Source organism: Nicotiana tabacum, chromosome 9, assembly GCF_000715075.1.
Source record: "Nicotiana tabacum cultivar K326 chromosome 9, ASM71507v2, whole genome shotgun sequence".
In the NCBI taxonomy this organism is placed as follows: domain Eukaryota; kingdom Viridiplantae; phylum Streptophyta; class Magnoliopsida; order Solanales; family Solanaceae; genus Nicotiana; species Nicotiana tabacum.
In genome coordinates this window covers 14,149,664-14,172,560 of record NC_134088.1, presented here as the reverse complement: position 1 = coordinate 14,172,560, position 22,897 = coordinate 14,149,664, and the positions used below count along the sequence as shown (strand labels likewise).

The 22,897-nt window shown below is 35.5% G+C and overlaps 2 protein-coding genes across 2 annotated transcripts; both read right to left on the bottom strand.

Annotated features, from left to right (window-relative positions):
- Nucleotides 1-400: 400 nt before the first annotated feature.
- On the bottom strand, nucleotides 401-22,897 carry LOC107768213 (putative methyltransferase At2g41040, chloroplastic). Its single transcript, XM_016587315.2, has 8 exons — nucleotides 22,530-22,897; nucleotides 21,555-21,655; nucleotides 21,338-21,478; nucleotides 19,312-19,393; nucleotides 4,538-4,731; nucleotides 4,277-4,388; nucleotides 1,468-1,572; nucleotides 401-774 (listed from the first exon to the last, which is right to left on the bottom strand). The coding sequence occupies exons 1-8, from the start codon at nucleotides 22,701-22,703 to the stop codon at nucleotides 646-648; spliced, it is 1,038 nt and encodes a 345-aa protein (XP_016442801.1). The 5' UTR covers nucleotides 22,704-22,897; the 3' UTR covers nucleotides 401-645.
- Nucleotides 6,831-19,305, bottom strand: LOC107809821 (uncharacterized). The gene is made up of 2 exons (XM_075221471.1): nucleotides 7,172-19,305; nucleotides 6,831-6,971 (listed from the first exon to the last, which is right to left on the bottom strand). The coding sequence occupies exons 1-2, from the start codon at nucleotides 10,152-10,154 to the stop codon at nucleotides 6,964-6,966; spliced, it is 2,991 nt and encodes a 996-aa protein (XP_075077572.1). The 5' UTR covers nucleotides 10,155-19,305; the 3' UTR covers nucleotides 6,831-6,963.

Below are 22,897 nucleotides of genomic sequence, written 5' to 3'. Positions count from 1 at the left end.
TGAAAAAATGAAAAATATAGCATGCTGATTCCCAAAACCAACTTGTCACTAACTAATGACAAACAGCTATTTTCAGCATCCAATCATATGCTAATCATTAATTTCCTATCCACAAACCAAAGATGTTCCTCTCTTTAATTTATAGTATTATTTTGTGGTTCTTGTTGAAGGAAAATGATTTAGTATCAATGTATAGATATTGTCGAGTTACGAAGCTGCATTCACAACTAATAAACATATACAAGTAGATTCCAATAAACCAGTTAAGGGAACCTACTAGATACATATTACATGTATGCTATTTTATACCCCTCTATAAAAGCATGTCAGCATCCCTATATAGTCCGACATCACTATAACAACATCCCTATATAACAACATTTCTCTATAAAAGCCAAAATTTTTCGGAACCAACTTTCATTTTATGTTTTAATATATGTTCTCGATAATAGCACTTCGCTATAACAACCAAAACTATCCAAACGAGGCTATTATAGAGAGGTTTGACTGTACATTGTTTTTACTAGCAATGGTAACTGAATCAACTTTATCTATTTACTATTATTATCTACAAAGTTGAGATACATAAGTGAGTTTAAGAATATACCAAAACAGGGAAAATAATGAGATTTAACCAGCCAAAGATCAGGGTTTTTGTGCAGAAAACATGATGAAAGAATTCTGAACTTTACTGGTATAGTTGATGAGACCACAGGTTGTCACCAAGTCCTCGATCTCCTCTTGCGTAAAATAGCTATAGGTTCGTCCAACATTCTGCAATCAAACGGAAGAAAGTTATGTTCATATCTCTGACGGAAAATTCAGAGGCAAACTCAGAATTTGAAGGTAGCGGGCACATGAGCCGATTGCTCAACCAGTGCGCCCATTGGACTTTTGATCTTAATGGTTCCAAGAAAAATATATGATCCTTTTTAACATATAATACACATATATATCTAGAACATTTGCCGAGGTTAACGCCTTAACGGGGTCCAGTGACCGCTCTACTCAAAACATAGGTCCATCTTTGGGCTTGATGATCGTATTGGCATGTTTTGGTTAGTTTTGAGCAACTTCTAATATAGGATTCTAGTGGGAAGAAAGCTGAACAATTTTATGTTGTCTTTATGTGTTGGTAACTACTTTGTACTCTTTAACCGATATAAAGTGAGACCAACTACCAGGTCTTGAATATTCTGTTTGCAGGTTAAGCCCAACCCTATCCCCCCAAATCAAATTTAAACAAAGAGGTCGGGCTGTTCTTTTTCGAGTTGACTTCACTTGGGATATTTACTTGGGGAAAAATCGTAAATTAATAGGGTTCAAACTTCAAATGATAACTATTAGGTAATCTTTTGCATGGTGTAAGCCATTGTAAGCTGATAGCCAATTACTATCATGCGAAGTATAAAAAGGAGAAAAGTAAAGAGTAAATTGTATAATCACAAGATGGAAAACGAACTTCACCTGCTCCAAAGCCCTGAATATCGTAGGGGCTGAAGGATTAACTCGAAGAAATGTAGTACCAACAAACACACCCCCACTACGCAAAATCCGGTTAATTTCAGCTATCTGGCAGAGAAATAACAGCATCATTAACTGTAAACTCAACTTCATTCATTGAAGAGATCATCAAACTTCAGTGAGCATCAAAGAATTCAAACAAAACTATGCGACAGCAAGACAAATTATAAGTTTACGAATTAGTATAAGAACTAATCACTACCAAATACCAATGTTAGAACCAAAAGCAGCATGCAATTAACACGTCCAATAGCTCATCAACACTAAGATATTGGTCTTAGCAATACCAAAACAATACGCAGACATGGAAATGATTAAGTTGTTTACCCACTAGCTCCAGGTGCTTAAGTTTCCTGCAACTAACTCTGTCAATATATTTATCCACTTCCATTTTCTGCCCTTAAAATGAGCTCACATTTCTAGAAAAACTTTTCTTTATCAGATTCTTAGGGTTCGGGGTTGGTATTCTAAAGTAGTACTCCCTGTCCCAATTTAGGTACTCCCTTCGTTCCAATTTATGTGAACCTATTTTCTTTTTGGTCTGCTCCAAAAAGAATGATCCTTTTCTAAATTTGGAAGCAATTTAGCTTAAACTTACAATTCTACCCTTAATGAGAAGCTTTTATAACCACACAAATACCCTGGGCCCCTTTTTGATTTGTTTAGGACCACAAATTCTAAAAGCCTTCATTTTTTCATAAACTCCGTATCCAGTCAAACAGGTTCACATAAATTGGAACAGAGGGAGTAACACTCTTTCCTTTTTAGACTATACTAAAAAGAACGGAAAAGGGTTCAAAATGCCCTTAAATTATTCTAAAAGGTTTAAAAATACCCATCATCCACCTATTGGGCTAAAAATACCCCTCCATCCACCTTTTTGGTTCACTTATGCCCTTTGACCGTTAGGCAATGCTGAATTAAAAAAAATTACTTAAAAAAATATTTTGCAAAATATTTTCATTTTTTTAAACTAATGCACCAGTAGTCCACTAATTTAGTAAAGTCTTCTTCTTTTTTTCTGTTTTTTCAAAAAACAATTCAGTTTTTACAAAAAAATATTTTTTTATTTTTTAGTAAAAACTGAAGAAAAAAAATTATTTTTAATAAAATATTTTCATTTTTTAAAAACTGAAAAAAAATATTTTCAACAAAATATTTTCATTTTCAAAAAATAAATTTTTTTCAATTTTTTAAAGCATTTAAGTTTCACTCGGCAACTTCTTATTGGTCAAAATTAAAACATCTAACCTATTAGAAAGACTAACCCATATCTAACCGTTTTTCGGACTAGCCTGCCCCAAAAAAATTAAAAAAATGAAAAAAAATAAATAAATTAAAAAACGAAAATGTTTTGTTGAAAATATTTTTTTCAGTTTTTAAAAAAACGAAAATATTTTATTAAAAATAACTTTTTTTCCTATTTTTACAAAAAAAAAAAATCAGTTTTTACAAAAAAATGCTTTAAAAAAACTGGATAAAAATAAATATATTTTTTTGTAAAAACTGAATTGTTTTTTGAAAAAACTGAAAAAAAGAAGAATAAAACTTTACTAAATTAATGAACTACTGGTGCATTAGTTTAAAAAAATAAAATTTTTAAGTAATTTTTTTTAATTCAGCATTGAGCTAACGGTCAAAGGGCATAAGTGAACCAAAAAGGTGGATGGAGGGGTATTTTTAGCCCAATAGGTGGATGAAGGGTATTTTTAAACCTTTTCGAATAGTTTAGGGGCATTTTGAACCCTTTTCCGTAAAAAGAATGATACAATTCTACATTTAGAACTTTATACATCTCATTTTACCCTTAAACTTTGGACCCAGTCAAACACCATCACATACAATGAGACAAAGAGAGTACTTTCTTTCCGCAGAATCAGTTCTCCTGTTGGCTTGACGACATCAATTAGAGAATTGTTCGTAAATATGTTTCAAGCGTTACAAGGGTGTATACAGGGGGCCACAAACTCTCTGGCTTTTACATATCAGAAAAGGGAAAAGTTGTTCATGCAGGGTAAAAGTGAGCCCATGGCTCCATAAGTATAATTACGGTAAAATTGTACAACTCTTCATTTTCTGAAAATAGGTATAATATTGGGAAGGCCTAAAAGATGAAGGTAGATAGATATTCACAATTTGGACTCACTGAGAAATTAATTTGGCAGCATCAGAAGATAAAGGCAATTTGTATTGCAGCTTCCACTGAAACAGATGTACCAATTATTTCCCAAATTACATGGTTAAGTTACCGTAAAGTCAATCTCAAGTTGGAAAAACTGGCCAAAAATGTGAGACTTATATTGTCAATATTACAAGTACAAGGACCCACGAGCTATCGAAATCAGAACTAACAACAGAACATAATAGAAGCAAAGGATCCTTCCATGCAATACTAACTAGTTGGGATTAGGACTTAGTTTTGGTTACACTTATACCAGGTCTGGCGTTTGCATTAGTCCTTTTGTCTGGTTAGAGACCTAAATGTCAGTGCTGTAGAGATAAGTGTTACGAGACCTAAATGTTAGTGCCTAAGTGTTTGATTCAGAGAACCTCTAGTCCTAGCAAACACCTAATTAACCTTTAAAGACAAGTTATTAACCACTATAGGAATGGAATGGCCGGATAGAGCAGAATAGATATAGAGGATTCATATAGCTGACCCTGACTAGTTTGGGATTGAGAATAGTTCATTATTAAGTCGAGAAGTACAGGTTAATTTTGCCCAAGAAAAACTAAAATTTAAACAACTTACTGCATTGGATGGAGATGGCCAGCAATGCAAGGCAGCACCTGCATGAACAGCATCAATTGATCCAGAGAAGAACGGTAATCTGGAAACATCTGCCCTTACAAGAGCCAGATTGCTGCAAATTTTTATAGAGAAAGAAATCAATAATATCTTTCTTGCCTTAAGAGACAATTCGATTTCCCAACTAGTGAGGGTTTTTTACTGGTAATTAACCAATGAGAATTTCAATAACATGATATCTATATAAGGCAGAAAATCACTTACGAGCTTAAGATACTCTCATCATTCTTGATGAAATCATAACATTGGCGAAGCATGTTTTCAGAAAAGTCGAGTGCGACGACTCTTGAATAGGCGCCAGATTTGGCAAATTTCCTGGAAAATAACCCACTCCCGCAACTGACGTCTATAACAACACCACCTTCAGCAACTTTAAAGTACTCCTGAGCCATCTTAAACTGCATTTAATATCAAAAGGATAATCGCACAGTAATGAGCCATCATTGGACTACCTAACCATGAAACTTTGAATACATGAGAAATTACAAATTTTACACTTGAAATTACAAATTACAAGTGTAATCGCGTACACCTGTGTGAGTGAGTGTTAGAATTCGTGAGGTGGGGTGAAGCTGCTAATGATTTTAGGGAAGGAGCCCGTGAGATATGAGAAGAATGCTGGAAGTTATGAAAGTTAGGGGGTTTTGTTGGTTTGGAAGAGATGATTGTGTTTTGGGGGTATTGGGTTTGGTTTAATAAAAGGGGAAGGGATATGAACTTATAGCCTATTTAAATTACAAAAATAAAAGAAACAAAAAGAAAAACAAAAACAAAACAAAAAATAAAACGCCTGAAAAGTTCCAGGCTGATAGGCTCGTCCAGGCGCGCGAACTATCGCGCGAACTACACTTCGCGCGTTTAGTGATCCCAGGCAGAATGGTGCGCGAACTATCGCGCGAACTATATAGTTCGTGCGATACTTCGCGCGTTTCAGTTAGAGTTCATGCAGAAAGGTGCGCGAACTTTCGGGCGAACTATATAGTTTTTTTTTTTTTATAGTTCGCGAAGAAAATATTTTTTTTTTTTTTATATATTCTTACCTTAGCATCCGCCCTTGTTCACCTGCATTTATTAGTACACAAAATAATAAAAAAAATTATATTTTCACAAATACCACAATCGTTGGGTTGCCTCCCAACCAGCGCCTTATTTTATGTCGCGGCACGACGCCATATTGCATTATACATCAATTAAATCTACTGAGGTTTTGTGACGTTGAATGTCCCCACCCCAATAGTGTTTAATTCGTTGACCATTTACCAAGAAAGTGCCTGTTGAACTAATGTTTCGCAATTCAACTGTTCCATGAGGAGTTACACTTACTACAACAAAAGGGCCTGCCCAACGGGACTTAAGCTTTCCAGGAAAAAGCTTTAGCCTTGAGTTGAACAAGAGAACTTCTTGACCCGGCTCAAACTCACGATGTTGGATGTGTTTGTCGTGCCACTTCTTGGTCTTTTCTTTATATAACTTGGCATTTTCATAAGCATGCAACCGAAACTCATCAAGTTCATTGAGTTGTAGCATTCTTTTTTCTCCAGCTAAGTCCATATTCATATTTAGCTTTTTGATAGCCCAATAAGCTTTATTTTCTATCTCAACAGGCAAATGACATGTTTTTCCATAAACCAACCTGTATGGAGAAGTACCTATTGGAGTCTTGTATGCAGTTCGGTAAGCCCACAATGCATCTTCTAACTTACCGGACCAATCTTTCCTATTTGCGCTCACAGTTTTCTCCAAGATCTGTTTTACCTCCCTGTTTGACACTTCAACTTGACCACTCGTTTGAGGGTGATATGCAGTAGCAACCTTGTGTCTTACACCATATTTTGCTAGAACATTTTTCAACAATTTGTTGCAAAAGTGTGTTCCTCCATCACTTATCAACACCCTTGGAGTTCCAAAGCGTGTGAAAATGTGCTTCTTCACAAAACTTACGACTATCTTCGCATCATTAGTAGGAAGAGCAATGGCCTCAATCCACTTAGACACATAATCCACTGCAACCAAAATATATATGTGCCCATTAGAATACGGAAATGGTCCCATGAAATCTATTCCCCAGACATCAAAGAGCTCTACTGCCAAAATATTTTGTAAAGGCATCTCGTGCTTCTTCGTGATCGTTTCGGTTCTTTAGCACCTGTCACAATTTTTAACAAAAGCATGTGCATCTTTAAATAGTTTTGGCCGGTAAAAACCTGATTGCAAAACGTTTTGTGCAGTTCTGTCTCCACCATGATGACCTCCATAAAGAGAAGAATGACAGTCATGCAATATTGCATTCATCTCCTCCTCAGGGACACACCTTCTTACCAATTGATCTGCGCATTGCTTGTATAGAAAAGGCTCGTCCCACATGTAGAATCTCACATCATGTAAGAACCTTCCTCTATGGTCACCTTCTTCTATGGTCAGCTGTGAATTCTGGTGGAGTCACCCCACTTGCAATGAAATTCACATAATCAGCATACCACGGTGTTTCATCCGAAGTGATGGCAAGCAAATGTTCGTCAGGGAATGTTTCTTTGATTGATTCTCCTTCAGTGACATGGCCTCTATTTTTCAGCCTGGATAAATGATCTGCAACCTGATTCTCTGTTCCCTTTCGATCTCGAATCTCCAAATCAAATTCCTGCAAAAGAAGAACCCATCGAATTAACCTTGGCTTGGCATCTTTCTTTGCAAATAAATACCTTATAGCTGAGTGATCTGTGTAAACTATGATTTTGGTCCCCACTAGATAGGACCTAAACTTATCAAATGCCCATACTACTACGAGCAACTCTTTTTCAGTAACAGTGTAATTCATTTGAGATGGATTAAGAGTTCTACTCGCATAGTGAATGGAACAAAATATTTTCTCTTTCCGCTGCCCCAAAACAGCTCCAATGGCTATATCACTTGCATCACACATCAATTCAAATGGAAGTTTCCAATCTGGAGCAATGATAATTGGTGCAGTAACTAATCTTCGTTTCAGCTCATCAAATGCTTTCAGACAAGCATCATCAAACTTGAAAGATGTATCTTTCTCAAGAAGCCTGCACAAAGGAAATGAGATTTTTGAAAAATCCTTAATGAAACGACGGTAAAAACCCGCATGGCCTAAGAAACTGCGAATGCCTCTAACTGATGTCGGTGGAGGTAATTTTTCAATTGCTTCCACCTTTGCTTTATCCACCTGCAATCCATTCTTGGACACTTTATGCCCTAGGACTATGCCTTCTCGTACCATGAAATGGCATTTTTCCCAATTTAGTACCAAATTTGTTTCTTTACACCTAGCAAGGACCTTATCAAGATTCATTAAACATTCATCAAAAGAACATCCAAATACAGAAAAATCATCCATAAATACTTCCACAAATCTTTCAACCATATCAGTGAAAATAGCCATCATACACCTTTGAAAAGTCGCAGGTGCATTGCAAAGACCAAATGGCATTCTTTTAAATGCATATGTCCCATAGGGACATGTAAATGTGGTTTTCTCTTGGTCTTCTGGGGCTATAACAATTTGATTATATCCCAAGTATCCATCCAAAAAACAGTAGTATTCCTGCCCGGCTAATCTATCAAGCATTTGGTCAATAAAGGGAAGGGGAAAATGGTCTTTTCGGGTGGCATTATTCAATTTTCTATAATCTATGCAAATCCTCCACCCAGTAACAGTTCTAATGGGAATCAAATCATTATTTTCACTTGTCACTACGGTCATTCCTCCTTTCTTTGGAACACATTGGATTGGACTTACCCATTTGCTATAAGATATTGGAAATACAATACCTGCATCAAGCCATTTAATCACTTCTTTTCTTACCACCTCTTTCATGTTCGGATTTAGGCGGCGTTGTTGTTCTATGCTTGGCTTGTGTCCTTCCTCTATGAGAATTTTATGCATGCAAAAAGCTGGACTAATACCTCTTATGTCAGACATTGTCCACCCAATTGCTCTTTTATGCTCACGTAGTACTCTTAACAATTTCTCCTCCTGCAATTCAGACAAGTCAGCAGAAATAATAACAGGTAACGTTTCAGAACTACCCAAATAAGCATAATGAAGGTGAGAAGGTAAAGGCTTTAATTCCAATTTGGGAGCTTCTTCAACTGAGGGCTTCAGAGGAGGACCATCTGGCCTGTTTAAAGGTTCAAAGGGATTTAAACCTTTTATATATTCACATGTTGCATTCAAAGTATGTTTCATCTCCTCAACCTCATCATTAATCTCCAAACTCTCAAACAACACAATTGTTTTTTCTAAAGAATCCTGCAAATATACATTTGGGGTAATAAGTTGTTCATCAATCTCCATGACAGATATCATAGACAATTCTTCATAATGCCGAGGAAGTTGAATTGCTTTATATACATTAAAAACAGCTTCCTCGTTGTCAACTCTCATGATCATTTTTCCTTCTCTTACTTTAATTATAGCATCACCTGTAGCCAAGAGAGGTCTTCCCAATATAATAGGAACTTTTTCATCGGCCTGAAAATCCAAGATGATGAAATCAACCTGGAAAATAAATTTCCCAATTTTCAGTAGCACATCTTCAATCACCCCTTCCAGGTAAGCTATGGACCTGTCTGCTAGTTGCAACATCACCGTGGTGGGTTTTGGAGCCCCCAAACCCAATTGTTTGTACAAAGACAATGGCATCAAATTTATGCTTGCTCCCAAATCACAAAGTGCATGGCCTACATCAACATTGCCTATTCTCACAGGGATAGTAAAGCTGCCAGGGTCCTTAAGCTTTTGAGGAAGCTTATTTTGGACTCTTGAAGTGCACTCCTCAGTAAGTGCAACTGTTTCAAATTCAGTCAGTCTCCTCTTGTTGGCCACAATGTCTTTTATGTATTTGGCATATTTTGGAATATCACGAATCGCATCTACCAACAGAATATTCAATTGAATCTGACTCAACATAGAGAGAAATTTGTTGAACATGCCATCGTCATTCTTTTTCTGCAATCTTTGTGGAAAAGGTGGTGGTGGCCTTGGAACATTCACAGGTGCTGAAATTGTATCATCTTTCTTTACTTCCTGTGTTGCTTTGGGAATCAATTCACCCTCAAGTACAGGCTTGTCTTTTCTCTTCTTTGGAACTTCTTCTAATTCTCTTCCAGTTCTAAGTGTAATTGCACTAACTTGCGGATTTTTCTCTGTATCACTTGGAAGAGCACCTGCAGGCCCAGTATTTTGATTTGCAGCTAGTTGTCCCAATTGTCTTTCAAGATTTCTAAAATCAGTTCTGAGTTGTTGGTTGTCTTGCAACAATTTCTTCAACAAATCATTTGTATTTTCTTCTACCTGCTGGGGTGGCCTTTGTGGTTGATTAAAATTTCCTTGGGGTCTATATTGATTCTGATTTGATTGATTTCCACCCCAAGAGAAATTAGGATGATTCCTCCAATTTGCATTGTAAGTGTTCCCATATTGTGCCTGTTGGTTCATCGGCCCTCTGCTTTGTTGCCCCACATAATAAATAGATTCAGGATTCGTTGGGCACATGTCACTTGTGTGATTATCGCCACACATTTCACAACAAATCGACATTTGTTGAACATGTTGCATTTGTTGTGTTTGGTTCATTGTCATTCTATTCATTTGATTCGCCAATTTTGCTATATCTGCTCTCATGGCGGAAAAGTCATCAAGTTCAAGTACCCCTACTGCTTTTTGTTTCATTGCTCTCCTTGGTTCTCCCTCACCTTGCCAATTATGATCATTGGCAGTGAAGTTGTTTAGCAAGAGTTGTATTTCACTATATGGCCTCGCCATGCAACTACCTCCACAAGTAGAATCAAGATTCATTTTTGAAGTCTCATCTAATCCATCAACAAAAGTATGGCCCAATACCTCATCAGTTTGACAATGATGTGGGCAGTCTCGAAGTAATTTCTTGTATCTTTCCCAAGCTTGGCGAAGAGTTTCACCATCCCGTTGTTGGAACCCAAGAATCTGACTCCGCAAAGACTTTGTCTTTTTAGTGGGGAAAAACTTGGTTAAGAATTTCTTTGCTAAATCATCCCAAGTATGGATTGAATTAGCAGGCTCCTTCTGCAACCATTCTTTAGCTTCCCCCAGCAATGAAAACGGAAACAAGGTCAGCCTGACATAGTCCTTGGAAACATTTGGATAGTTGTAAGTATCAGTGATTTCCAAAAAATTCTCAATGTGCCTTTGCGGGTCTTCATGAGATAGACCTACATATTGATTTGGACATGTCTTCTTTTTAAGTGTGGGGTGGGGGATATTGTACAAATTGTCGCGTTATTTTGTTTGTCCCATGTTGAATTGACCAAAACACTTTAGACTTTTTGTTTGGCACCCGCATTACAAGCCTATACCCTTTTGTTCTTAATTGACATTGTTTTGATCCTTTTACCTCTTAAAGCACTTTAATTATGAGAAGAGCGCTAAAAGAAGTAAAAAGGAAATAAGTGTGGGGTGGCTTTTGAGTGGAACCAATAAAAGGATGAAAAGTGCACTTATGTTGTAAACGAATACACCACTAGCAGAAATTGAGTGACAAGAAAAAAAAAAGAGATGATTACATTATGTTTTGCTCTAGCTAGTGGGAATGAATTAATAAAGTGCTTCAAGAAGAAGGGCGTATTTGTGGGATGATATTGTGTATGAATGAGAAGTGGGTTGAAGAATTTACGCTGAAAATTGCTCGTGTGATGTGTTAAAGTGCTAAGGGGTTGAGTCACTATTCCTAAATACATCCTGCCCGTCCCTTAGCCCACATTACAACCATGAAAAAGTCCTAATTGATTTTGGATCGAACTAATCTACCTCAGTAGATATTTACATTAAGGGCAAGCTTATGGTACCAATTGCATGCATGTGACCTCTTTTGTGAGAGTGAGTAATTTCCTTGATATATGTGAATATATGAATTGAATGTGGTGGATTGAACTCAGTTTTTGTTGATGTAATTGTGAGGGCATATGAATCGTGACGGAGAAGCAAGTCTTGATTTCTGTGTAGAGTACTTTGAGGAAGTGTAAATATTGCATGGCACTTGAGAGTTGACTTTGAGGCTAGGATTGTTCACTGCTAGGCGTAATATATGTACAATGTTCTAGGTGTAATGCGTTAAGGGAAATGGTTGAGTGAAGGATTCTCTAGAGAATATAGTTGATTGCTCGAGGACTAGCAATGAATTAAGTGTGGGGTGTTGATAATAGGCGAAATCTAGGTGATTTAGCTATTGTTTATGCTTCCGCTTGATTATATTCCGATGTCATATTATGGTCAATTGATGAGAAATAGGCTCTAATTGTGATATGTATACATTGCAGGATGAGGAGCCTAAATGATGCTTTCAAGAGGAGATTGGAATGATTTATGAGCAAGAACAACCCCTAGGAGTCGAGTGTGCGCAAGGACGAGACGGAAAAATGGACAAAATCGAGCTACTGAAGCGCGCGAACTACTGCGCTAACTTCCAAACTTCGCGCGATAGTTCGCGCGTGTCCTATCCGGAGGGACTTTATTTGGGGGTAAAATTAGAATTCCTTCTTAATCCCACTCAATTTACATAAAGCAAAAACTCCATTATTGGAGAGATCAGATTTTAGAAGAAGAAATAATTTTAGAGAGAGAGTGAAGAGAAGACTCAATCTTGAAGTGAAGAAAAGAAGGGGATTACAATCTTGAAGCAAGAACTAAAAGAGTTTTTCTAAACTTTCTTCTTGTATTTACTTATATTATGTTTAAGACTTTTATTGTTGATATTTGTATAATTATGAGTAGCTAAATACCCAAGTATTCTGGGGTTATGGGTGTTAGATGATTATGTTGTTTGAAGCTTAAATTGATGATCTTGAATTTATCATTATGGGTTGTTTATTTGATTCTGCTGTTAATTATTTTACTGCGTAGCTAACAGTAAAACACTATTTGCGAATCTTGAGTTAAACTTGAAAAAGGAAATTCTTGATTGCATATAGAATCAAATAGAGCAAGATCCGGATCCTGGGCATCGGGTGAAAGATTCGCAATTAAGATAGAACTATACTTAATTGTCTTGCTTGGTTGAGAAATAGGATTTGTAAATGCATTTGAGTTAATATTAATACCATAGAAATATAGGTATTAATTTAACTTGAATAGGCGCATAAGAAATTGACAGATTCTTATGGGTATTATTAACCCTATAATCAATAACCTAGATAATTCAATAAATTATATTTAAGCTAAAAGCGTAGCATGATCTCTAGCAAGCCCATGACCCCGGAATATCTCTCTTATTAATTGTTAAAAGAAAATTGTATACGTGGTGTAGTAATTTTGTGTAGTATTATTGTTAAATTACCAGTCAAGTTTTAAGTTGGTTATGTATGTATTTTGTAATGAATTAGCTTAAATCGATAATTGTTTGAGTTTGCATCAGTTGACAAGTTAATCACAAGTCCTCGTGGGAACGATACTTTACTTATTACTATATTACTTGTAGATCGCGTACACTTGCGTGAGTGTTTTGGTCGCAACAATTATCATTACGAAAGGTGCGGATAGAAACCCCAAATTGATTTTGAATTTCAGCATGGAAGGTCTAGAAAATAGAAAACAACTCAGACCGATTTTTCATCAAAAATATCCAAGTGCACCTGGAATAATCATCAAGGAAACTGACAAAATAGCGAAATTCCAAGGTAGAACTGACCCGACTAGGACCCCAAACATCTGAATGGACTAAAGTAAAAGGTGACTGCTTTATTATCAAGACGCCGAGGGGAATGAGAGCGGGTATGCTTACCGAGCTGACATGACTCACTCTAGAGTGGACAAGTGAGATAAGCCAGGTACCATTTTCTGAAGTTTTGACAAACTAGGATGTCCCAACCGTTTATGTAATAAATCTGGTGACTCGGTAACGGGACAAATTATTAAAGGAAGACAAGATGTGAGTCCATGTTACCATGTTAAGCGAAGGAAGCACAGCATAAGCGAGAGGAAGTATCCTCCGTGAGCTTTTCTGAGGTTCAAGGCTTAAGCGCACCTAAATGAGCCTTTGACAACTATGTAATCAACTTTAGAATATGAGAGCAATAAACATGAAAGAACTCACATCAAATAACTAACTCTTTTGCAAACTAAGATGTCAACAACAACATACCCAGTAAAATCCCACTAGTGGGTTCTGGGCAAACTAAGATGCCCTTTAAAATATTTTGCATGTTATCATTATTAATGATAATATCCAAAGTGATCGAATATAGCTTCTTATCTATGCCCAACTCTTTCAAACAATCATATATAGTTGCAACCGATTCAACTGTACGAGAGGAATCAAATGACAAAAATTCAGAATTTTTATGAACTAACCTCCAGTTTTCATCAACATAATGGGCCATTAAACAAAGATAGCCTTCAGAAGTGCTTGTTGTCCAACAATGAGTTGTCAAACAAACTCGATTAGGAATCTTAGCAAAAGCTTATTTTAATTTTTCCTTCTCACTAAAATACACTGATTGAAAAGCTGCAACATAAGTGTTCCTAGAAGGCATCATTACTTTCGAACTTGCATAATTTGTCCAAACTCTACTTCCATCATACCCAATAAAAGAATATGGCAAATCATACTGAATTAACTCTAGGAAGTCAATTGGCATATTTTCTAGACTGTATTATACCTTGTTGATCAATAAACGTTTGACTCAAATCATAATATGAAATCTTTTTACATTAAGTATATGATGATGTACATGTGACACTTCATAGTTTTTACTTGTGGATCACGGAGGTAAACCAACCTTATATTCTTTATGACACCATTTACATATTGCCCTATCAACTCGATTTTCACCTCGGCCATTTTTTCTGAAATAAACCAAACATTCGATGTTAACTGCTTAGGATTTTCCTGTTCAGAGTCTGCATGTTTGTGTTCACCTCTAAAGTAGGTTCGTGTGTACTATTTGCATGATTAAATAAAAGACTGAGTTGTGTCATTCACGGGCCAAATCCATTTTGACGGCTCTACCCATAACTGAAAATTAGAGATTAGGATTTATGCCGCTAATCCAACAAGAAATTTGCTACATCTAAGTTGTTCACCTATTTCCTAGTTTAACTAAGCCTCAATCCCAAGCAAACTGGCATCAACTATATGAACCCCCACTAACCATATTTTTACATTTAAGCTCATCTCAAGTAGAGTCGTCAAAATGGGCTTGACTCGTGAAGCTGGCCCAACTAAGCCCTTTATTTAAGTAGGGTTAGGCTAAGGTTTCTTAGTCCCTTTTAGAAGTGAGGTTACTAAGCCTAGCCTCATTTGTCCTGCCAGCCTCAAAGGCTGGGCCGATCCCGTCTTGTGAGGCCAAAGAAAAAAATCCCAAATCAATTAAATAAAAAGCCCAAAAGTGATTCAATGGATTAAACAAAAAGGCAGCCCAAAAGTGAATTAAACAAAAAAAGGAAGAAACTAAGGTATTGGTGATTTAGTCTTGTAGAAATCATATTCATTATTTGTTTTCTTCTTGCCTCCCTGCCCCTTTCTCCATTTTTCCTCACCTCCTCGAGTCCTAGTCATCAGATGACCTCTTAGTTGTTGGTTGTCGATGCTCCTTTAACCACTAAGACAATAGTGCACTTGCTAATCCTAATTAGTCTTCGGACAAACATTTCTCAGGTTACATCTCACATATCTTCTTTTTTTCATACTTCTTCGTTGTATTATCGATTTTATATCTATTTCGTGCAAATTCATGTTAAACTGCTCTTTACCATCTTATGTTTAGTTTCTTGTTGGATTTAGGATTTTTTTTTTTTTTGTTAGTTTCTCCTTCTTCATTTCATATAGCTGATTTTGGGATGTCAGTTTTATGTGTATTCATTCCAGTGAATGTGAATGTGATGTCCATTCTGTTTAATTAGTAGAATTATTTTATTTTAATGGATATGAACAAGTTTCTTTTAACTTTCTTTCTGCATATGTCTGCTTGAGAATGAAGAACATGGATTTACAGTTTTCTTGTTTATTTCATTACAGGAAGATCAATGGATGATCATGCCTTGTTTAGGGATGAACAAGCATGGAGAATCTGAACATGAAAAAAAAACAGTTAGCCTCGAGTGCTTGGGTTTATTCACAAAGATTTGCAAAGCTGAAGATGGAGCTTAAAGAGCAATATGTAACGGGTGTAATGAAGAATATAAGGTTGGTTCAACTACGGACCCACGGATAATAACTATGAGGCATCACATTTACATAGTCATATTCCTAAATGTAAAAAAATTCCATATCATTATTTGGTTTAAATGTTTATATATCCACAAGGCAAACTGCAATATAGAGAAATAGACCAATTGACTTCCAGTAAAAAGCTTGTTGAGCAAGTTGGAATTGATACAAATCTTGGTATAAGATTGGATGTATCAACTAGATGGAGCTCAACTTACTTGATGTTGAGTGCACTTCAGTATGAAAAGGCTTTTGCTAGTCTACATTTGATTAATAGAATTTATGCTTAATGTCCGAGATCCAATCAATGGAGAAAGTCAGAGAAAATATGTGAATTCTTGGAGCCTTTTCATGAGACAACTAACTTGATTTCTAGTTCGAGTTATCCGACCTCCAATTTCTTTTTTATGTTAGTTTAGAGAATTAAATGCATGCCAAAGGAGAAGTCGCATATTGAAGATGTAATTATTAAGGGAATGACTTCAAGAATGCCCTAGGAGGGTTGATAAAACTAATGCACAGTGTAGTACATGCATTTATACCAATCCTTGATCCTCTAAAGTTTTGTTACACTAAGGTGCATCCTACTTCTGCATAAGAGCAAAAAGAATAATGAGAAATAACATGTACAAGCTCTACGATGATTATGCAAACAATCGAAATGGAATAACTGCTTCTACTATTTTGTGTACATCAAGTGATGAAAGAAGTCAATCTAAACGAAAGGGATCCAAATTATCTAATGTACGTAATTTCACTTCACTCTTGATCAAAAAAATTAATGTTCAATATGTTGTAGATTGATAAATTTCAACTAAGCAATAGTATTTCCTATTTTTCTTATTATTTGCATTTCATGTTTTTAAGTAATAGGAAATGAAAATGTTTGAGAGTAAATTTGCTCGTTATGCTAGAAAGTCGAAATCGAGGAACCAAAGTTTAAGTATAAGATGCTTTTAGAGATGGATGTTATCGACTATTGAAACGAACGCGAATAAAAATATTCTGACCTTCCAGTGATAGCATATGAAGTACGCAATGTTCCAATTACCACTGTAGCATCAGAATCGACATCTAGCACAGGTGGTCGTGTTTTCACTAAGAGCATGTTTGGACATAAGAATTTTTTCACTTTTTTCGAAAAATTCTCACTTTTTTTCAAAATCATCGTTTGGTCATAAAATTTCCAATTTTCACTTGAAGATGAATTTTGGAATTTTTCGAAAATTTGAAAACTCCAAAAAACTGTTTTTCAACATTCACTCAGATGACTCACAAAACTTAAAAAATAACCCAAAATTATAATCATGTCCAAACACAACTCTAATCTTCAAACACCATTTTCACTTTTTTTGGAATTTTACAATTCTTATGTCCAAACGCCCACTAAGTATAGAAGTTGTATCGAAAATGTGAAACTCTTGTTATTACACGAAATTGGTTGCATGGCTTCACCCAACCTATTAATGGTAATATTTTCTATCAAGGTTTATATATATTATTTTTATTTAGTTATCTGCTAATATTTAACTTACTAATATTTTATGTGAATTGTAGATAACATGAAGCCCTTAAATGCTGACTTTGCCTTCCATGGGATATTCCTACCCCCCCCCCCCTTCTCTCTCTCTCTAAGTAGTAAGTCCTGTGCTCCTTTCTGAAGTAAATTTTTCATTTTTTTCATGAAATGCTAACTGGTTAAAATTCGTTAATGCCCGCCACCGAATTCTCGGTTATTGCAAGTCATCTCCTTTCTTTCTCTACTCTTACACTTTATATCCTAGACCACCAAATTATATTGTGGTTGGTGCTTCTTGTGGTAAGTGGTATGACATTACCGTCCTTACATACGGTACATATTTCTCTAGTTTAAACCATACCAAATTTCTTAAACAATTATCATAAGTAAAAGTTAAATCATGATAGTCCAATTGGTTGGCTACTTAGAATTTAAGAAGATTATATTATCAAAAAACCAAAAAGCTCGCAATCTCAAAATTATCATAAATTATTGGGGCAAATTAATCTCATTTCCAAAATTTTGCACTATCATAAACTTTGGAATAATTTCAGAGACCTCCCCTCAAATTTTGTTGTATAACACTAACCTCCCTTATGGTTATGATATTACTCTTACCTCCCTTATTTTGATTTTTCTTGTAACAATTCTTTTAACCAATTTATCGCTAATATAAAAAAGTGCAAACTGACTTATTTACCCTTCTAATAGACTTTTATTTAATTAATCTTCTAAACATATCTTTAAAAGATTCTTAAACTTCAACAAGTGTTATTTTTTAAGTAGTTTTTTTTTCAAAGTCTGAACATCCCAATTTTAAAACAAAGAATCGCCTATATATTCTTGCAATCTTCTTCAACAATTCAATAGCCAGAGAAGGAGGATGGAGAAAGAGGATGGATTTTAATAGGGAAGAGTTTCATACGCATGGGCATTGCATTTGGAGTATACTTACATCAAAACTATGTCGTTCCAAACCTCAAAAAACTCATTGAAGAAGTTGCCTATGTTAAAATCATGTTTATTGATCAGATATATTGCAAACCCAATAACGTCACTCAACAAGATCAATTCTATGAAAATTAACTCTAGTCGGGATCATGTCATGCAAAATCTAATGGGAGAATATCTAATCTTTTCTTTTCATTTTGTTTCTTTTTTCTTTATGGTTGTGGGTGAGGTTAGATTTTGGTTTTCTAGAGTCAAAATTTCTACGGGAATCAATATGGTTTCTTCGCTTAATTAGTTCTAGTCTGTCAAAATTAAACTTCATGGAGTAGTATTTTGACTCTGTGATTGATCAATTCAATTAATCTGAAAAGTGGTTTATGTAGAAGTGAAAAGGAAGAAGAACATGGATGATGAACCGCAGATATAAGGGAGGACTTCGAAATCAAGACAATTAGGTTTTTACTCTAAAAGTTTTTGTTAAAGGAGATTAATTAAAACTACTCCCTCCATTCCAATTTAAGTGAACCTGTTTGAATGGGCACGTAGTTTAAGAAAAAATAAAGACTTTTGGAATTTGTGGTCCTAAACAAGTCAAAAAGGGGCCCGGATTATTTGGGTGGTTATTTAAGCTTCTCATTAAGAGTAGAATTGTAAGTTTAAGCTAAATTGTTACAAATTTTAGAAAGAGGTCATTCTTTTTGGAACGGACCAAAAAAGAAATAGGTTCACATAAACTGGAACAGAGGGAATAATTAATTAGAGGAGGTTGATGTTAAAAAATGGCAAATTAGTCAGTTTAAAATTTTTTACATTAATGATAAATATGTAAAAAAATAATTGTTACAAGAAAAATCAAAATAAGGGAGGAAAGTGTAATATCTCAAACTACAACGGAGGTCTCTAAAATTATCCCTTAATCCTTTTACTCAATGAGTGCGACATTATTAACTTTATTTTCTTTATCTTAAATTAGTCAAACAACTAAATTGTGACAAAAGTTAGTAATAACTTTAATGGTTATGTGAAAGAAAAGGGTTTGATCTAGTGGTCAATACCTTAAACCTCCCATGTCCAATATTTCCCCAATGAATTAGCATTTTATTGTATCATGCTTTGTTTAACGAAGCCACTGATTTACTCTAACATGGAAAAGATAATGGATAAGTGACAACCTTCTTTTATATGAAGGAAGGTGAAAGAACTTAGATGTAGTTATTTAACCTGAGCAACAACAAACCTAGTGTATCCCACAAATAGGGGGTATGGGGAGGACGTCCAACCTAAGCAATCAACAAAAAATTTACCTCTTCATCAGGACCAGGAAAACCACTTCGGTTAAAAGCTTGACGCCAGCCTCTCTCATACAAGAATGAAACAAGTGGACTCCTGGAACGATAAGAGCACCAGCAATTAGAAATGAACATCTACAATTATCTAAAAAGAATCAGACGAAGTCTAGAAATCCTCATTGCAAGCTTTTACTAGATGCATCAGGAGTCCAACAAAAAGAAGCAGGGGGGGAAAACATCATGAAACTAGATCAAGAGAATTTTCGGCATTTTCATCCGGATAGCCACTAACAGGAATAAAGAAGAAAAGCTTAATCTAACAAAAGAGGCAAAGGTCAAAACCATGAATGGAGGTAAACCAAACTAAATAAACTGTTCTTCATAAATCAACATATTTGACTGCATTACTCGGATGTGATAGTTGCAATAGAAGAATGGGGTAAAAGTTAAATTTAGGCAGATATTTTCAACACTCTAACCAATAAGGCGCTTCCAGTAATAGCAAAGAAAAGCTTAACTTAACAAAAAGAACCCCCAAAAACAATGAAAAGATATTAACCCAGAGAAAGACAAAGGAGGTGCCGAGGTTAGGCCCGACAACAAATAGCTAACAAATTTACTTGCCACAAACTCAATAGCATTTGCAGACAGTCAATTAAAGTAGAGCATAGGGCTTAGAAACTGACACGGAACTGGAAGGAAATGAAAGTTGCATCAAGAAAGTAGCAAGTTCAGGGGTACCAAATTGCTATGATCACAACACAAGAATTGTGGCGGTGGACCTGTGGAAAAGACTCTAGAAGATAAGGGCATTACGATCTTAGAAGAAAGAATATACACACTGCAAATTTAACCCCCTTAGAAAGAAAAATTGTGATGAGAGATTAGACGGAACTGTAGTCCTAAAAACAGACAATTCAGTATATCAGATAATAATTAGTTGGAATTAACGCTTAGTTGTTGTAACACTTGTAAGTCCAAGGTTTGTCCTACTAAAGACTTGTATTCAGTGTAGGGAGTGAGATCTAGAAAACCTCTAATTTTAGAGAACCTCCTAAATTGAGCTAAAACAGATTTAGTATAAGAACGAAATGAGCTCAAATAGAGCGAAATAGATTCAGAAGATTCATATAGTCAACCACAACTAATTTAGGATTGAGGCATAGTTTATAGGTTTCAATTAATGCTTTTTATAGTAACAAGCAAGAAGAAAGATCTAAGGATGAGATAAAAGTTGAACATCTGCAAGTTTGTCAAAAGTTGAATCCTGTAACTTTCTCAAAAACTGATTTTGCGATCTCTTACTTGTTATTACATAACACTTCCAATTTAAGTTGAAATGATGAGAGGAGAAGAATTTTGAAAAAACAAAAGTATCTGCATTGGAACCCATGGTTATGGACCCGAAACCGTTTAGTATGGAAAGATTTTATTTTCAAAGTGAATCTTGATGCAACTTTTCGATTTTTGTGGATTTTACATAAGTGCATGAGGAAGAGGGCTAAATCTTATGCAGCAAACTACTATGTTTCATGGACTCTTCATTTTTGTCAACACACACATGCCAAATGGGTTGGATACATGTCTCAATGCTAGATAAGAAGCTTTTGAAACTGTTTAAACATGCCAAAAGAGTAAATACAAGAGCCTAATACATACCACTGATAAATACTCACACCCCAATCCATGCAGTTAGTTGGACATCAATGTTGTTTTTTCTCCACTTCTGTAATTAGTTTAAAGATCGCAGGATTTTGACTTCAAGCCATTAAATGTAAATGTCTAAGGTCCATGCCTTGGATAGCTAACTTTGTAAAAGAAATAAGCTACAGTTCAAACACAAATACTTTTGCATATCTTGTGTTGTGTACGCAAGAACAGGACAATGCAAGAGAAGAGGGATGAAAAGTTAACGAATCCAAACCACAGTCAACATCTTTAGGCAAATAGTTCCAAAGCCAAAAGCAAATCAGAAATTAACAATCAGTACTAGAGCTGGAAATGATTTAATCAAGCAATGACATGAAACTTGATAAGATACCTGAATAGCTCAGTCCGAGCCGGTTTAGATTCACTGTATTCTTTTGTTCCAGAAGTAATAGTGAGATCAAGGTAGATACTTTTGCTCGAGTATGACTTGTTACACTTTCTGCATTTGAAGCCCGATCGGTAGATTGCAGGTCTGCAAGTTTTAATTCCATAGTCAAACAAAGCCACACCTCGAGCACTGTTATTATGCATTTTCTATCTGAACTTACACATTAAAACCTGAAGGGCCTTTTCTCATAAGTGGTTCATAACAAATTGGGCAAGCAAACAATTCAGTTTCTGTAGCATCCTGACCTAGAGTTCTCGATTCCTGAACAAGACAGGAGAAAAGATTATACATTAACTGAAAACAAAAGGTAATGCATCACTTAACCACATTAAGTGTAAAACTTAAAAAGAATGAAAACGGAAATTATGTGGCCAAAAAAAAGTCATGATTGTAACCATTTAATCATGATGTTTATGTATCAACCAGCGAGGACGAGCTAAGAAATATAGCTATGTCCAGTTATCTTGATGTAATAATAGTTCAGCTAGATCAGGGGCGCATTTAGGCCTAAAATATGGGCACGTGAACTTATGATCTCTTTATCAAACTAGGTATTTTATGTACATTCTCTAGAATTAGTGTACTATTATTTATTGGCACCCCTGCTCCAAAAAGGTTGAATGTCTCACTTGGTTCAAAGCTAACTTATTTAGCTTGAGGAACAGAGATTAATACCCACATAATACTTTTTCTTCTCCTTTCTTTAGTGGTGCACCCATGTTCCAAAAATCCTAGATTCGCATGTGAGCCAGAAATATTTCAATTTCATTGTGTATCCACTAGTCAATTTAACATAACTCAGCATTCTGGTATGGAGGCTTCCCCCTCTAATGGGTCTTAGGCTGCATAAATCCCAATTAGTTGGGTCAAATGGGAAACCACCACGAAAAAAAAAAACTCAGCGTCCTATTGCATTCACACACTCATCATAGAAACTTAGCTCCCTAATTTAAAATATGGTCACAATTAGCATACATAGAGCAGCAACAATCATATGGTACATCATTAGTCTATGATCCTACAACTTAATCAAAATTGAATAGTTAAGTAATTTTAGCATATGAAAATAATAAAAGTTGAGTGACAATTTATGTCGTAAAAAAAAGTTACAGACTTTTGCAATTACAAGAATTACCGGTTCTACAGCAATAGCAGAGCTAGCTCTGATTCTTGAAGTGAACCCACGAGAGGAAAACCATGTAGGAACACGAATTCCTGAATTCAAAGAAACCCCATGATATTTTGGAACCAAAGAACTATGATGATTTAAAGATAGTGTAGGGGAAACAGCAGCAGTAGCAGTAGCCATTGATGAAATTCAGTGAGGGTTTCCTTGTCTTTTCTTACGATTTGACTTTCTTTGAGTACAGAGATACACAAATAAGCCTATGTAAATGGGTGTTTTCACAAGGGAGAGAAGAAGGGGAGGAAATTTTTGATGATTTTGATTCATATTTTATGAAGTAGGTATTTTGTTTGAGGATGAATATTGGCCACATCACT

What these genes read in the sequence shown, in the direction of transcription:
- LOC107768213 (XM_016587315.2), bottom strand. Translation starts at nt 22,703, where the DNA reads ATGGCTACTGCTACTGCTGCTGTTTCCCCTACACTATCTTTAAATCAT. An exon ending in TTCCTGGTCCTGATGAAGAG is followed by an intron (nt 4,732 to 19,311) that starts GTAAATTTTTTG and finishes TATTAAATGCAG; the next exon opens with TTTAAGATGGCTCAGGAGTA. An exon ending in TATTCAGGGCTTTGGAGCAG is followed by an intron (nt 775 to 1,467) that starts GTGAAGTTCGTT and finishes GTTTGATTGCAG; the next exon opens with AATGTTGGACGAACCTATAG.
- LOC107809821 (XM_075221471.1), bottom strand. Translation starts at nt 10,154, where the DNA reads ATGAATCTTGATTCTACTTGTGGAGGTAGTTGCATGGCGAGGCCATAT.